At 56.8% G+C, this 13,885-nt stretch overlaps 4 protein-coding genes across 9 annotated transcripts; 2 read left to right on the top strand and 2 right to left on the bottom strand.

Annotated features, from left to right (window-relative positions):
* Window positions 1-80: 80 nt before the first annotated feature.
* GNG14 (G protein subunit gamma 14) lies at window positions 81-4,268 on the bottom strand. Its single transcript, XM_032395985.1, has 3 exons — window positions 4,009-4,268; window positions 346-438; window positions 81-263 (listed from the first exon to the last, which is right to left on the bottom strand). The coding sequence occupies exons 2-3, from the start codon at window positions 436-438 to the stop codon at window positions 138-140; spliced, it is 219 nt and encodes a 72-aa protein (XP_032251876.1). The 5' UTR covers window positions 4,009-4,268; the 3' UTR covers window positions 81-137.
* A 25-nt stretch (window positions 4,269-4,293) lies between these two features.
* Window positions 4,294-8,550, top strand: DHPS (deoxyhypusine synthase). Of its 5 annotated transcripts, none has more exons than XM_032395977.1 (9): window positions 4,294-4,795; window positions 5,322-5,482; window positions 6,158-6,279; window positions 6,362-6,458; window positions 6,538-6,624; window positions 7,115-7,220; window positions 7,297-7,400; window positions 8,133-8,258; window positions 8,343-8,550. In XM_032395977.1, the coding sequence occupies exons 1-9, from the start codon at window positions 4,396-4,398 to the stop codon at window positions 8,436-8,438; spliced, it is 1,299 nt and encodes a 432-aa protein (XP_032251868.1). In that variant the 5' UTR covers window positions 4,294-4,395; the 3' UTR covers window positions 8,439-8,550. The 5 variants fall into 5 exon arrangements, with proteins under 5 accessions (XP_032251868.1, XP_032251867.1, XP_032251870.1 ...); XM_032395979.1 differs by having other exon boundaries at window positions 4,461-4,795; window positions 5,318-5,482; XM_032395976.1 differs by having other exon boundaries at window positions 8,133-8,545.
* Window positions 7,433-11,638, bottom strand: WDR83 (WD repeat domain 83). 2 transcript variants are annotated; one of them, XM_032395983.1, is made up of 9 exons: window positions 11,511-11,638; window positions 11,313-11,433; window positions 11,125-11,230; window positions 10,607-10,655; window positions 10,406-10,532; window positions 10,220-10,287; window positions 10,017-10,125; window positions 9,826-9,940; window positions 7,433-7,605 (listed from the first exon to the last, which is right to left on the bottom strand). In XM_032395983.1, the coding sequence occupies exons 1-9, from the start codon at window positions 11,611-11,613 to the stop codon at window positions 7,588-7,590; spliced, it is 816 nt and encodes a 271-aa protein (XP_032251874.1). In that variant the 5' UTR covers window positions 11,614-11,638; the 3' UTR covers window positions 7,433-7,587. The 2 variants fall into 2 exon arrangements, with proteins under 2 accessions (XP_032251874.1, XP_032251873.1); XM_032395982.1 differs by lacking the exon at window positions 7,433-7,605 and adding an exon at window positions 8,556-8,747.
* Window positions 11,639-11,911: 273 nt separating this feature from the next.
* On the top strand, window positions 11,912-13,375 carry WDR83OS (WD repeat domain 83 opposite strand). The gene is made up of 4 exons (XM_032395984.1): window positions 11,912-12,050; window positions 12,168-12,273; window positions 12,804-12,901; window positions 12,993-13,375. The coding sequence occupies exons 1-4, from the start codon at window positions 12,001-12,003 to the stop codon at window positions 13,057-13,059; spliced, it is 321 nt and encodes a 106-aa protein (XP_032251875.1). The 5' UTR covers window positions 11,912-12,000; the 3' UTR covers window positions 13,060-13,375.
* The last annotated feature ends 510 nt before the right edge of the window (window positions 13,376-13,885 follow it).

Here is a 13,885-nt window from a genome sequence, read left to right as displayed (position 1 = left end):
ACGGGGGGCTGCGCCAGGTGTGCGGGTGGCCCCAGTGCAGGCCCCCTCTGCCCCCACTGAAGCCTGACCAAGCCACGTCCTGAGGATCCTTCACTTCATTTTTATTGAGGCCTCCTGGGCGGTCGGGGCCGTGGAGGTCACAGGATGGCGCAGGGCTTCTTCTCCTTGAAGGGGTTGGCAGCCGCTGGGATGCCCACAAGGAAGGGGTCGCTCTTGGCCTGCTCCGTGCAGAACTGCAGCAGGTCGGCAGCCGCCTTGGACACCTGCAGGCCGGCCTGGTCAGCCAGGACCGGGCTGGCCGCCTGCCCCCTCGCCCAGACACGCCCATGCCACCCTGGCCCTCACCTTCACGCGCTCGATGCCCGCCTCCATCCGCAGCTGCTCCACGGCCCGGCGGGCCTGCCCGATGTCGCTGCCGGTGGCCCCCTTGCTGGACATCTGCAGGGAAGTGAGCAGGGTCACAGGCCGTGGGCTCCATTCCCGACCCCTAGCCGTACGGCTACCCGAGAGTCCCCTAACCGCCTCCTGTGTCCCCCGCTGGGGACTGTGGGACGGGGGTGGCGGGACCCCGACCCGTCAGGACCACATACTTCAGCTGAGGCCTCCGGCTGATGCCCGACTGCTCAGTCCTCCAGCAGCCTGGCCCTGGCTCCCTCCCCTGCCAGCCTGGCCTCTCCAGCCCCGCTCCGTTCCCTCCCCCACCCCTGCAGAGACTTTGAAGCCAGGACACTCATGGAGTGAAATGTCACCAGCAGCAGCAGCTGCCTCAGCTGAGGGGGTCCCTGCCCCAGGGGGCCCAGTGGCTGCCCTGGTGTCACATGTCACCTTGGCTGGGCGAGCGGAGGGGCCCTGGCCTCTCACTGACCTGCTTGATCCTCTGCCAGTGGCCCCCAACACTCCTCCTTTGCCGGCCTCTGCCCCCGACCACGTCCAGAGTGTACCTTGGCTCAGGGGCAGCCCTGCCTCTCCCCTCTGTCTACACTCACCACCCAGGATCTTATCCACAGATAACTCCGTCCACTTGCTTATGCTGACGGCTCCCTCTGTCCCCGTCCCCGAGCCTTCCCTGATTTCAGATCCACCCGAAGAGCCTCCTGCCTCCTCAGTCTGTCATCCTGGGATCTCAGGGGTCTCTCGCCTAGCTCGGCCAAAGCTGGACTCGGGATTATCTTCCCCCAGACCTTCTACCCCCCAATTCACCACCATCCACTCAAATTCCCTGGCCCAAATCTTCAACTCCTTCGATCCTCTCTTTCTGGTGTCACCACATCTGATCCTTTCTCAGGAGCCATCAGGTCAACTTCAAATTAGGTTCTCAGTCTGGTCACTTCTCTCCATGTCTGTTTGCATGTCCCAGGTCCTGCTCCCATCTCTGCTGGCCTGGACCAGCGCAGGCGTCTCTGCCCTCATCTTCCCTGCTCTGCCCTTCCCCACTGCCCCCGTTCTCCTCAAGGCAGCCAGTGGGCTCTGGTAAAAAATGAATCACATTGCAACATGGATAAACCTTAAGGACGTATGTTAAGTGAAATAAGCCAGTCACAAAATGACCGATAATGTATGATCCCGTCTATGTGAGGTCCCTAGGGGAGTCAAATCCAGAGACAGAAAGTAGATGGTGGGTGGCAGGGGCTGGGGGAGGGGGATGGGGAGTTAATGTTTAATGGGGACAGAGTTTCATTTTGGGATGATGAAAACATTTTAGAGATGGATGGTACAACAATGCGAATGTGCTTAATGCCATAGAACTGTATACTTTAAAATGATCATGATAATAAATGTTATATTATATATGTTTTACCACAATAAAAAATTGGTGGGGTGCCTGACTGCTTCAGTCAGTGGAGCGTGCTACTCTTGATCTCAGGGTTGTGAGTTTGAGCCCCACGTTGGGTGTAGAGATTAAAAATAAAAGCTTTTTTAAAAATTGGGGAAAAAATCAGAGTCTCTCGTTCCTTTTTAAAACTCTCTAATGGTTGGGGGGCGCCTGGGTGGCTCAGTTGTTAAGTGTCTGCCTTCAGCTCAGGTCGTGATCCCAGGGTCCTGGGATCGAGCCCCGCATCAGGCTCCCTGCTCTGCGGGAAGCCTGTTTCTCCCTCTCTCACTCCCCCTGCTTGTGTTCCCTCTCTTGCTGTGTCTCTCTCTGTCAAATAAATAAAATCTTAAAAAAAAAAACAACTCTCTAAAGCGTCTGCCTTTGGCTCAGGTCATGACCCCAGGGTCCTGGGATCAAGTCCTGCATCCGGCTCCTTGTTCAGCAGGGAGCCCTCTGCCTGCCGCTCCCTCTGCTTGTGCTCTCTCTCTCTCTGACAAATAAATAAAAAATCTTAAAACTCTCCAATGGTTTCCCAGCCTCTTAGAATAAACCCACCTTCCTTACTACTGTCTGCTCTGGAACCTTCTACCTGCTCTGAATTCACTTTTTTTTTTTTTTTTAACAGATTTTATCTTTAAGTAATCTCTACACCCAACGTGGGGCTCAAACTCACAACCCCGAGATCAAGAATCACAAGCACCACTGATTGAGCCAGCCAGGAGCCCCTGAATTCATTTATCCACCTCTTTCCCTCCTTCATTCCTCATGGATCACCCTGATGCCCTTGTGTGGGTTCATTCATCCATTCAGCGTTATTTGCTGAGATCACAGTATGTGATCACTGCACAGAGTAAGAGAAACAGCAGTGAAACTGGACAATCCTGCCCACATGGAGCTGCCGTTCTCATCAGGGAGGGACAGGCAACAGCAAACAAAATGTATTAAGTGCTTTGAGAGACAATGACAAGCAAAGTAAGGGTGGAATCGGGTGGTCAGAGCAGGCCTCTTGGACGAGGTAATATTTAGAGACTCAGAGAAGAAGCTGGAGAAGAGGGTATTTCAGGCAGCGGGAGCAGTGGGTGCATTGTCCCTTGGTCAAGAAACGAGCTTGGTGAGTTCTAGGACAGCGAGGAGGCTGGTGTAACTGGAGAGGAGGAAGTGAGGGCAAGTGGTGGGACAGGATTTTACTCCTAGGGAGAAGCCACCGTAAGAGAGTTTGAAAAAGGAATGATTTATCTGGCTTCTGTTTCATGAGCTCTCTGGCCACAGATGGGAGATGGACTGGAGGGAAGGTAGCCCAGTGTGGAGGCTGTGAGAATGGAGAGAAGCACCTGGATAGATACCCAATCATGATGTTGTACACCTGAAACTAATATATGTCAAATTCTATCAATAAAAAAAGGCACCTGGATTTGGGACCTATTTTGTGGGTAGAACTTGTTAGAGGTGCTGAGGGATGGGTGTGGGTGTGAGAGAAAGGGAGACATCAAGCTCAATTCTCCAGTGTTGAGCCTACTAGGTGCACCGAGGGCTTATTTGCTGAGCGGAGGGCTCTTTGATGAGATGTGGAAGACTGCAGGGAGATCAGGATTAGGAGGAGTGGGAACTGAGGTGGTGAGCTTGAGATCCAAGTGGGGACTGTCAAAGATGTCAAGGAGGATGTTCTCTTCCTCCAATCAAGTGGGCTAATCTCTGGCCTCAGGACCTTTGCACTGGCAGTTCTCGTTCCCAATGGTGGGGAATGGCCTCCCCAAATATTCACAAATGCGGCCTTTCTTGGCTTTCTGGCCTTGGCTCAAATGTCCCCTCCTACGTGTCCTTCCCCAACCACCTGTCCTTGCAAATAAGGCCACCTCCCCCTCCATCCACCCCTACCTCAAAGACACATCATCATTTTTGAATCCTCAATAGCACTTACCACTATCGTCGTTAGCTTTCTAGCTCCCCAAACTGTGGACTCCAGGAGGGCAGGGTCTGCATCTCCTTCACCGATAAATCTGAAGCGCCAAACACAGAGCCCAACGTACAATATAGACTCCATAAATGGTAGAATGCCTGGTTAAAAAATTCCCCCCGGACCAGACCCTGTGCAGGGCTAGGAGGACTCATGAGATACAGGCCCCACCTTCGAGGGTCTCACAGTCTTGCTGGAGAGAAAGAGAGGTCAGCCTTGGGTCCCAGGGGAGGTCCCTTACCCAGAGGAAGGTCAGGGAAGGCTTCCCAGAAGAAGTGACAGCTGCAACAGCCCGGGGAAGACCAGAGGGTTACGCAGCATGTGGAGGAGGCTCTGGAGACCTGCGAGGTACGGACAGCGATCACTAAACCATTTGACGAGAGACGCTCAGGGGCAGAAACTATCTGACATTTCCTGATGACTCGAATCCTGTCCAAGGGCGACGTCTAAGAAGCCATCCTCCTTCCCCAAAGGGACAGAAACGAATAGGAAAGCGCCGCGCAACGCGGTGGGTCTCCAGCAGGCGGCAGTGAAAGTAGGAATCTTCATTCATCTCAGGCTTGTCAAGACCAGAGACAAGGAATAACGGCTCCTCGCGGCTTCCGTATTACGGAACGCGCGCGCAAACATGGCCGCGCCCTGGATTATGGGAATCAAAGAGGGTCATGTGACGAAGCAACTTCCCGTCCCCTTCTGCAGGTTTTCCCGAGCCCTACTTCCTGCACTGTCGTACAGAAGGGCGTGCCGAGGCTTAGTGCGTTTGGAGGCCGCTGGAGGCCTGGCCTGGGGCGGCTGTGATCTGGGAGTGCGGCCGCTGGAACATGGAGGGTCCTCCGGAGGGGAAGGCACCCGCGGCGGCGCTGGCCGCTGTGCTGAAGCACAGCTCGGCGCTGCCCTCCGAGAGCTCCCAAGTCCGAGGCTACGACTTCAACCGCGGCGTGGACTACCGTGCGCTACTGGAGGCCTTCGGCACCACTGGCTTCCAGGCCACCAACTTCGGGCGCGCAGTGCAGCAAGTCAACGCCATGGTGAAGCCCGGGGCGGAACTTCCTGGATTGAGGGGGTGTGGCCTAGAGTAGCGGCAATGCAGTACTTGGAGGGGGCGGGGCTCCCTTGTGAAGGAGGCGTGCCCTGTGTTGGGCGGTCCAATAGGTGGAGAGAGGCAGGGCCCATTCTGGGCGGCAGTTTCTGTGCTGGGGAGAGGACGTCGTCCCCTCATCCCCAAAACATCCTACAATCAGGATGAAGTTGGGACTGATTCTAGGTAGGAGGCGGGTCGTAGGTAACGAGTGAAAGTGTTCTGAACGGTGCGGTTGAGGAACCTAAGTCAGGCTCAGATGGGGAAGGGGACCGGGCCTACAAAGGTCGTGCTCTCCGATTCCTTGAAAGGGGGTAAAACCTGAGCGTGTGCCCTGAGATTTGGGCTGTGGTTGGGGGTCAGAGCCTGCACAGGGGGCGTTCGTTCCCTGGCCCCATGTATTCCAGGTAGAAGTGGTAGGGGCTAGGGCTTGGGGGCCAGAGGGTAACTTGACCCTGCCCTTAACACCTAGATAGAGAAGAAACTAGAGCCGCTGTCGCAGGATGAAGACCACCATGCAGACCTGACCAAGAGCCGCCGCCCGCTTACTGGCTGCACCATCTTTCTGGGCTACACATCCAATCTCATCAGTTCAGGCATCCGTGAGACCATCCGTTACCTCGTGCAGCACAACATGGTGGGGACCTGGTGCGGTTGTGGCCTTGGCCTCTCTAGGTCTTATGGGGGGCAATAAAATTATTGGTCATTTAAATGACACAGGGAGACAGGGTCAGGGTTTTTTTTAATTTTTTATTGTTATGTTAATCACCATACATTACATCATTAGTTTTAGATGTAGTGTTCCATGATTCATTGTGCAGAACACCCAGTGCTCCATGCAGAACGTGCCCTCTTTTTTTTAAAATTTTTTTATTGTTATGTTAATCCCCATACATTACATCATTAGTTTTAGATTTAGTGTTCCATGATTCATTGTTTGTGCATAACACCCAGTGCTCCATGCAGAACGTGCCCTCCTCAATACCCATCACCAGGCTAACCCATCCTCCCAACCCCCTCCCCTCTAGAACCCTCAGTTTGTTTTTCAGAGTCCATCGTCTCTCATGGTTCTTCTCCCCCTCCGATTTCCCCCCCTTCAAGAACGTGCCCTCTTTAATACCCATCACCAGGCTAACCCCTCCTCCCACCCCCCTAGACAGGGTCATTTTAAGCAGAGGGACACGATCTACTTTTGTTTTGCAGTAGAGCTTTCTCCAAGGGTCACTGGGTTAGTGTTGGGAGTTAGGAGCCCTACCTGGGATGAGGGCAGGGCCCTTCTTCCTGGGCTAACCTCACTGACTTGTGGCTGCAGGTGGACGTCTTGGTGACCACAGCTGGCGGTGTGGAGGAAGATTTTATCAAGTGCCTGGCACCCACGTACCTGGGCGATTTCAGTCTCAGGGGGAAGGAGCTACGTGAGAACGGGATCAACAGGTTGGGGGCCCTGAGTGGTGCTGGGCAAGGGAGGTGGGCGGAGGGTCCTGGGGCCTGATGCCCACGTGCCTCATTTTCACAGGATTGGAAACTTACTGGTGCCCAATGACAATTACTGCAAGTTTGAGGACTGGTTGATGCCCATCCTGGACCAGATGGTGCTGGAGCAGAACACGGAGGTGGGGCAGGAGCGACCTGGGGGCCGGCGTGGTAGGAGTCGGGAGGCACTGCAGGCTGAAGTCCAATGTCTCCTCCTAGGGTGTGAAGTGGACACCTTCCAAGATGATTGCCCGCCTGGGCAAGGAGATCAACAACCCAGAATCAGTGTATTACTGGGCCCAGAAGGTGAGGGGCTGGGTGGGGCACGGATACCAGGCCTTGGCACATATTAGCTTGTTTCACCTTCATCGCCACCTGGAGAACCAAGTCATCATTTCCACTCTTAGGTGAGGAACCCGACACAGAGGTTAGGTAGTTTGTCTGAGGCTGCACAGCCACTGAGTGTGATCTTGGTGTCCTGGCTCTACTTCTAGACCACCCGGGATCAGTTGGGGGGGTGCCATGGGTCCCATGCTCCTCCAACGCGGAGGTCCAGCGGTCAGAGTAGTGAGAGCTACACGATCCTTTGTGTTCTGTCTGGTTTCATCACATGTGCTTCTTCATCTGTGAGGGCGGTGCTGTTGCTGTCTCCATTTTACAGTTGAGGAAACTGAGGCCCAGACAACTTAAGCACTCTGCCCAGAATCAGGCAGAGGAGGGGATGCCACTGGGGTGGGGACCAGCCTGCCCCCACTGGGCTCTGAGCTCCAGTCGCTCTTGTCTTGCTGTCCCCCAGAACCACATCCCTGTGTTGAGCCCAGCGCTCACTGACGGCTCCCTGGGTGACATGATCTTCTTCCATTCCTACAAGAACCCCGGCCTGGTCCTGGACATTGTCGAGGGTGAGGTGCTGGGGCCACAGAGCAGGGGAGGAGGGCTGGCTGGGTCCGTAGCCTGACCCCAGCACTCTTCTCCCAGACCTGCGGCTCATCAACACACAGGCCATCTTTGCCAAGAGTACTGGCATGATCATCCTGGGCGGGGGTTTGGTCAAGCATCATATTGCCAACGCCAACCTCATGGTGAGTGGGGACAGAGTACCTGGTCCCTAGTGAGGGTGGTATGCGGGCTTGCCATGCAGACATACCTGTGCGCTAGGCCTATGCCATGTGCCAGGGAGACAACTGTGGACTAGACAGGCCAGGATCCCTGTCCTCCTAGACTGATGTTCTAGTCAGGGAGACAGGCAGCGAACAAGTGACATGCAGGTCATGTGGCAGTTAACTGCTGTGGGAAAAAACGAGGGATGACATGATGGCAAGAGAAACAAGGTTCTGGGAAAGACAGCCGGTGAGCAGAGGAAACGGCCAGTGCAAAGGCTCTGAGGTGCCTGAATGAAGTCCAGGGATAGTTAGCAAGCCGGTGAAGGGGAGCGGGAGGCGACCAGCAGCCGGAGCCAGGCCTCCAGGGCGGCCACTTGCGTGCTCACAGGCGCCCTCTCTGAACAAATGGCTGGTCGGGGAGGAATGATGGGGCCAGACCAGGGTGGGAGTCTTTGTATGTGGTGGCAGCCCCTGCTGAGCAGCTGGGGGAGAGTTGTTGCTCCCTAGTCGGTGGGTTTGGGGCAGCTCTGCCCATCAACCCTACCAACCCCCAACCTCGCACTCTGCTCACGCACTGATGTGGGGCCCTTCCTGTGGAGGGGCCACTACGGGCTCCCGGCATGCAGGACGCAGCCCTCAGCCTCTGCAGCCAGCGCCCTGACCCCCATGTGCAGTGACTGGCTGACCAGCTTACCCTGCCCCTCCCCACAGCGGAACGGGGCCGACTACTCTGTCTACATCAACACGGCCCAGGAGTTTGATGGCTCAGACTCTGGCGCCAGGCCAGACGAAGCGGTGTCTTGGGGCAAGATCCGGGCGGACGCCCAGCCTGTCAAGGTGAGGGCCCGTCAGCTGGCTGGGGCGCAGAGTCTCCCAGAGCACAGCCACGGGCCCTGTGGTTCACCCAGGTCCCCTCTGCAGGTCTACGCCGACGCCTCCCTGGTCTTCCCCCTGCTTGTGGCTGAAACCTTTGCCCAGAAGAGAGATGCCTTCGTGCCTGAGAAGAATGACGACTGAGTGGCTACGGTTCCAGGGAAGTCCCCCCTCGCCTCTATTTATTAGCTTGCACATCCAACCCCTCCCTCCCTCCTCGATCAGCCTCGTGTCTAGAATAAATGGTCTCCGTGATCCTGCTGAGTCTGTGTCCGTGTCCTTGGCGGCAGTGGGTCCCCACCTTCAGCTGGTGCCACCCTCAGCCTCATAAGCCTCCTCCCGCCAGCACTGGACACTGCCCCCCACAGCGGTCAGCAGGCAGGGCTCCGTGGGGTGGAAGGCCAGTGACTGCACCACACCCGGACCCACGGGCAGGGCCAGTGCCAGGGCACCCTGTGGAGGGAAGGGGCGGGCAGTGGGTATCCGTGCATCCCTCTCTGCTGACCTTCAGCCACCCGCCTCTAATGGCTTCCCAGGCACTGCAAACCTCAGCTGCCCCAAAATGAATCCCCGAGTTGCTCCATCCTTTGGAGCACGTGTGGCTCAGGCTGAACATCTTGGGAGTCTTCCTCTTTCACGCTTCCCACCCCGTTTATCTGTCGGCAAGTGCTCCTGGCCCAGCCTTTAGACCACATCCGGATCTGCATTCACAGCCACCACGTTGCTCCGATCCTGTCCCGTCCGTTCCCGGCTTCTCCACCCTGCCGCTGTCCGGGCTCCAGGGGCCCACTGGGCAGCCTCTGTGCTCACTTCGTGCATCAGCTTACAGTCACCGCTCAACATATTCGGTCCCTCAAGCCTGCCCCCGATTGCTCTTCCCACTTCAAAAATGTCCCTCCACGCACTAACCCGCTTGAGAGTGACTTTCAGTCTGACAGACTCTAGAGAAGTAGGCGGAACATGGCGCATTCTTAGTTGCCAGAGAGAGCTGGGCCCTCAAGTCTCCAGGGCCCCCCAGTTTCCTCCATCCTCTTAGGGGCATTACTTTCCCTGGTCAAGCCCCAGCCCTGACCCCATGAGGCCAGACTAATAGTCTGTTCCCAGCCTGACCTCCCTACCAGGCCGAGACACAGCAGGACAGGGCTCACAGGGTTTGGGACTAGAAACCACGGGGATGGTCAGAGGTAGCTCAGGGTTTCTGAACTACTGCCCCATCTCAGCTGGGGTCAGATGTGGCTGTCGGCCCCGCTCCCCCCAGGGTCAGTCCCTAGGTCGGCTGGGCTTGCTTAGTCTGGCCCTGTTGCTGCTGCCATCCCACAGTCCTTCTGTCTCCTGACCCAAGTGTGCCACACCTCCAAGCCTTAGCACACACTGTTCCCGTTGCCAGGAATGCCCTTCCTGCTTTGTCTTCTCACTCACTCCTCCAAGCCCCAGCTCTAATAGCATTCCCTTGTGCAGGTGTGGGAGTTGCTAGGGAGTTGCCTGAGACAGAGCAGGCAGCCTGGTAAGGAGTCGGGGTGAGGAGGCTCACCTCCACCAGGTCCCAGAAGTACACCTTCCCGTCCTCGGAGCAGCTGACCACGTGTGTGTCACGCTCGCTCAGGCAGCAGTCCAGCTTGTACTCCTGGTTCTTATGGCCCGAGTACCTGGGGGTGGGTGGGGTCAGGAGGGCTTGGGTCCTAGCAGGGGTAGGGGAGGGGCCCCACCACCCAGAGGACTCACTCGCCCAGCAGCTCCCCTGTGTCCTTGTCTAGAAGCCGCAACGTGGAGTCCAGGCTGGACACCAGGGTGCACTGCCCGTCCCGGCTGAAGCAGGTACAAGTGATGGGGCCTGGGGGGTGGGGAGGGGCGCAGGTGGGTGAAGCTGGGGCCCCCTTTGCTGTCCCCCACCTGCCCTGCCCGCCCCACAGCCCTGCCACACTCACTGCCCACATAGTCGGAGAAGAGTTGCCCCATCCTCAGGTCATAGCGCCTCACCCGGCCGTCCACGGAGCTGCAAGAGGATGGATCCAGCTGAAGCATCAACTGGGGCCAGTAGGTCCATGGCTCCAGTCCCTGTACTCTCCCTGACCCTGCCAGGCTCCACTGGAGCCCCGACTGGCTCCACTCACCCTGCCAGGACCTCATGGTCTGACACCTTCACACTGGATATGCCATCCCTGGCTTCGTCCAGCCTCTGCACTGGCTCAGGCCTCCGCGATCGGCAGTCCCAGCAGCGTATGCTGGAATCGATAGAGCCTGTAAGGGCCAACATGAAGGTGAGGTCGGGTTTGGGCCACAGGGGCAGTACCCTGCCTAGGCTCCAGACTCACCAGACAGGATGACTGTGGCCTCTTCATTAAACTGGACCGTGTTCACCTTCTGAGAAACAGGGATTGCCACTCAGAGGAGGCTGGACTTTGGAGGACTGGGATAAAGGCAGGGTTCCGGATGCAGGTTAAAGCAAGGGCAAAGGAGGGGCGCCTGGGTGGCTCATTCGGTTAAGTGTCTGCCTTCAGCTCAGGTCATGATCCCAGAGTCCTGGGATCAGGCCCCACATAGGGATCCCTGCTCAGCAGGGAGCCTGCTTCTCCCTCTCCCTCTGCCCCCCCCCCACTTCTGCTCTCTTTCTCTCTAATAAATAAATAAAACCTTAAAAAAAAAAAGAAAAGCAAAGGCTAGAGATAGAGGAGGTGAAAGGTTTTGGGAAAACTGCATGCTGGGCCATGGGGAAAGGAGCCTTGCTCTGTAATGGGTAGGGGTGGAAGGGTTTCCTGTCACCACCTACACGATAACGTGGGTCCTCTCCTCCACCCACGCTCTAATGAGGCCTCTCTTTGTTTGTACTCACCCCCGCGTGGCCCCGGAATTTGCGAACGACCTGCCCCGATGCCACATCCCACAGCACCACCGCCTTGTCCCCGCCGCCGGAACACAGACTGCTGTTGTCAAAGGAGCTGGAGGGCAGAGGAGGGAAGATCAGTGCTGACCTCAGATCCCAATCTCTGCACCCGTATCTCGGCCTGGCCCCCGGCTCACCCGGCCGCGTCCAGCACCTCGTAGCCGTGGCCACTGTACGTCCGCAGCAGCGTCCCTCGCAACGGATTCCACAGCTTCAGGGTCTTGTCGCTGCCGCACGTCAAACAGTAATTGCCATCCACTGGGGAACACCAGGAAGGGGTTATAGGGCTTCGGACCTCAGAAGATAGGAGGACCCGGAATGAAGAGGGAGCTCACCATTAAATCGTACAGCTCGCACTGCCCCCTGCCCGCAGTCCAGCGTCTTCACCCGTTTTTGCGGCAGCTCCGGGCCCCGTGGTTTCGGCTCAGGGAAAGCCATTTGCTTCGGGACCCCTTCCTCGCCGCCTGACACCGGTTTGCACAGAGGATTCCGAACCCTCGGAACCCACGCTTGGATGTAACCGTGTTGTCTTCCGTAGTCTACTTCCTATTACTCACTTCCGGTTCAAATGTTCGGCTTTTTTCTGGACAGTGCTGGGAATATTGAAACCTGATTCCAGCTTCTAGGTTTCTTTCCCCACTTCTTGTTTTCAAGGAACATTTTTGGTCTCTTCTAATTCTCTGTCCCTTGGCTGGGAGGAGTCCCGGCCCCCGCCGCTGGGAACGGAAGTTCGAAGCCTGTGGGTGCTACTCTAAAAGCCACCCTCCGTTTCCGCGCCGGAAGCTGCAACTCCCGTAGCGGAAGAGGCACGACCTCCGACCCGCCATGTCCACTAACAATATGTCGGACCCACGAAGGCCGAACAAAGTGCTGAGGTGAGGACCCCAACGTCACGGGAACAGGGCTCGGGTTGTGGGGCGAGGCCCAGGGAAGCGCTTGTCCATTTCGGGGGGCGGGACTTTGAGTGCCTCTGACCCTTGAGCCTGTCGCAGGTACAAGCCCCCGCCGAGCGAGTGTAACCCGGCCTTGGACGACCCGACGCCGGACTACATGAACCTCCTCGGCATGATCTTCAGCATGTGCGGTCTCATGCTCAAGGTGGGCGGCGCTGAGTTTCCTTTGGCGTAGCTCCGCCTGATAGCGAAGCCGGTGGGGGGAGCCGATTCGGAATGAAGCGGGGCTGACGCTGAGGGGGCGGGGCGTGGGCCTGGCCGGGGGCGGGGCTGCGGTGTTGCCGGGCGGAGAAAGCCAGAGCCAGGAGGGAGGCCAGGGGTCAGGGTGAGTACATGGGAGGTCGGTCTGAAGGTGGGGCCAGGTTTTAAAGTAATTTGGAGGGGACTCGTGGAGAAAGGATGGGGTTCTTAGCATCACGAGCTATGTCAAAGGCCAGTCTTCTTAGGCCTGAGAGTATGTGGTGCGGTCAGAGACGCAGGCCAAGAGAGTAGGATGAGAAACTGGGTACCTGGAATAGGCTAGGGGGAATGGGACTGAGGGATTCTTGGGGATAAGGTCCAAGCTGCGTCGGGTGGAATCAGTGGGTTGGAACCCGTGCCTGGGAATGCCCCTATGGGGGTTCATTGGTGTGCCTGTCACTAACCGAATACCCCCATCCACCTGCCTTTCCCCAGCTGAAGTGGTGCGCTTGGGTGGCTGTCTACTGCTCCTTCATCAGCTTTGCCAACTCCCGGAGCTCTGAGGACACTAAACAGATGATGAGTAGCTTCATGTGAGTCTAGGCCTAGAGAAGGAGGACTCCTCAGTGGGAGAGGGGGACCCAAGCCTACCCATCCTGGCCTGACACTTCTCTCCTGTCTCAGGCTGTCCATCTCTGCTGTGGTGATGTCATATCTGCAGAACCCTCAGCCCATGACGCCCCCCTGGTGAAGTCAGCCTAGGACTACTCTGTACACCTTCCCCCAGGCCTGGCCCCTGGCTGTTCAGCCTCTGCCCTCAGCTGGTGTCCTGGACTTCCCTGAATGAGGTAGTCTCAGGACTCACAGCTGGATGGAGGGAACCTGACCCTTTACCTGGGATTCCACTTCTGCTGGGCAGAGGGGAATACCCTAGGCCTACCCCTCCTGCCTGCCTTCCCCACCCTGCCTGCTGCTGGAGGAGATGCTGTCCATGTCTCTACGTGTATCCACTCGTTTTTTTGTTGAAACCAGTTAATTATTAATAAAGTTTTGCATTCTGGCTGTTCTTTGGGACCTCTCTCCTGTGCATTGCCGGTGCTCTTCCTGTTGGGGCAAGGGCTCCAGATCCTCCACTCAGGCCTTTGTTGGGGCTTTAGCCTGGAGCCTTCTGGTCGTTCACTTGCTTATTTCACAAGCCTTGTGACTTAAGTCAGCTGCCTGAGGCAGGACAGTGATCCCTGTCCTCTGGCAACTCAGCAGATGGGTTCTGCTGACCTGAGGAATGTGGGTTTTCATTTTCATTTTCTTTTTTTTTTTTGAAGATTTTATTTATTTATTTGACACACAGAGAGAGAACCCAAGTAGGCAGAACAACAGGCAGAGGGAGAGGGAGAAGCAGGCTCCCCGAGGAGCAGGGAGCCTGATGCGGGGCTCGATCCCAGGGCCCTGGGATCATGACCTGAGCCGAAGGCAGCCGCCTAACCGACTGAGCCACCCAGGCGCCCTGGGTTTTCATTTTCTTATCAGACAAATCGGGTAGTATCAGTGAGCTGGATGGACTAATTGGGATTGGGAAA

Source organism: Phoca vitulina, unplaced genomic scaffold (assembly GCF_004348235.1).
Source record: "Phoca vitulina isolate PV1807 unplaced genomic scaffold, GSC_HSeal_1.0 scaffold89, whole genome shotgun sequence".
NCBI lineage: Eukaryota > Metazoa > Chordata > Mammalia > Carnivora > Phocidae > Phoca > Phoca vitulina.
This window is presented reverse-complemented; position numbering and strand designations above follow the sequence as displayed.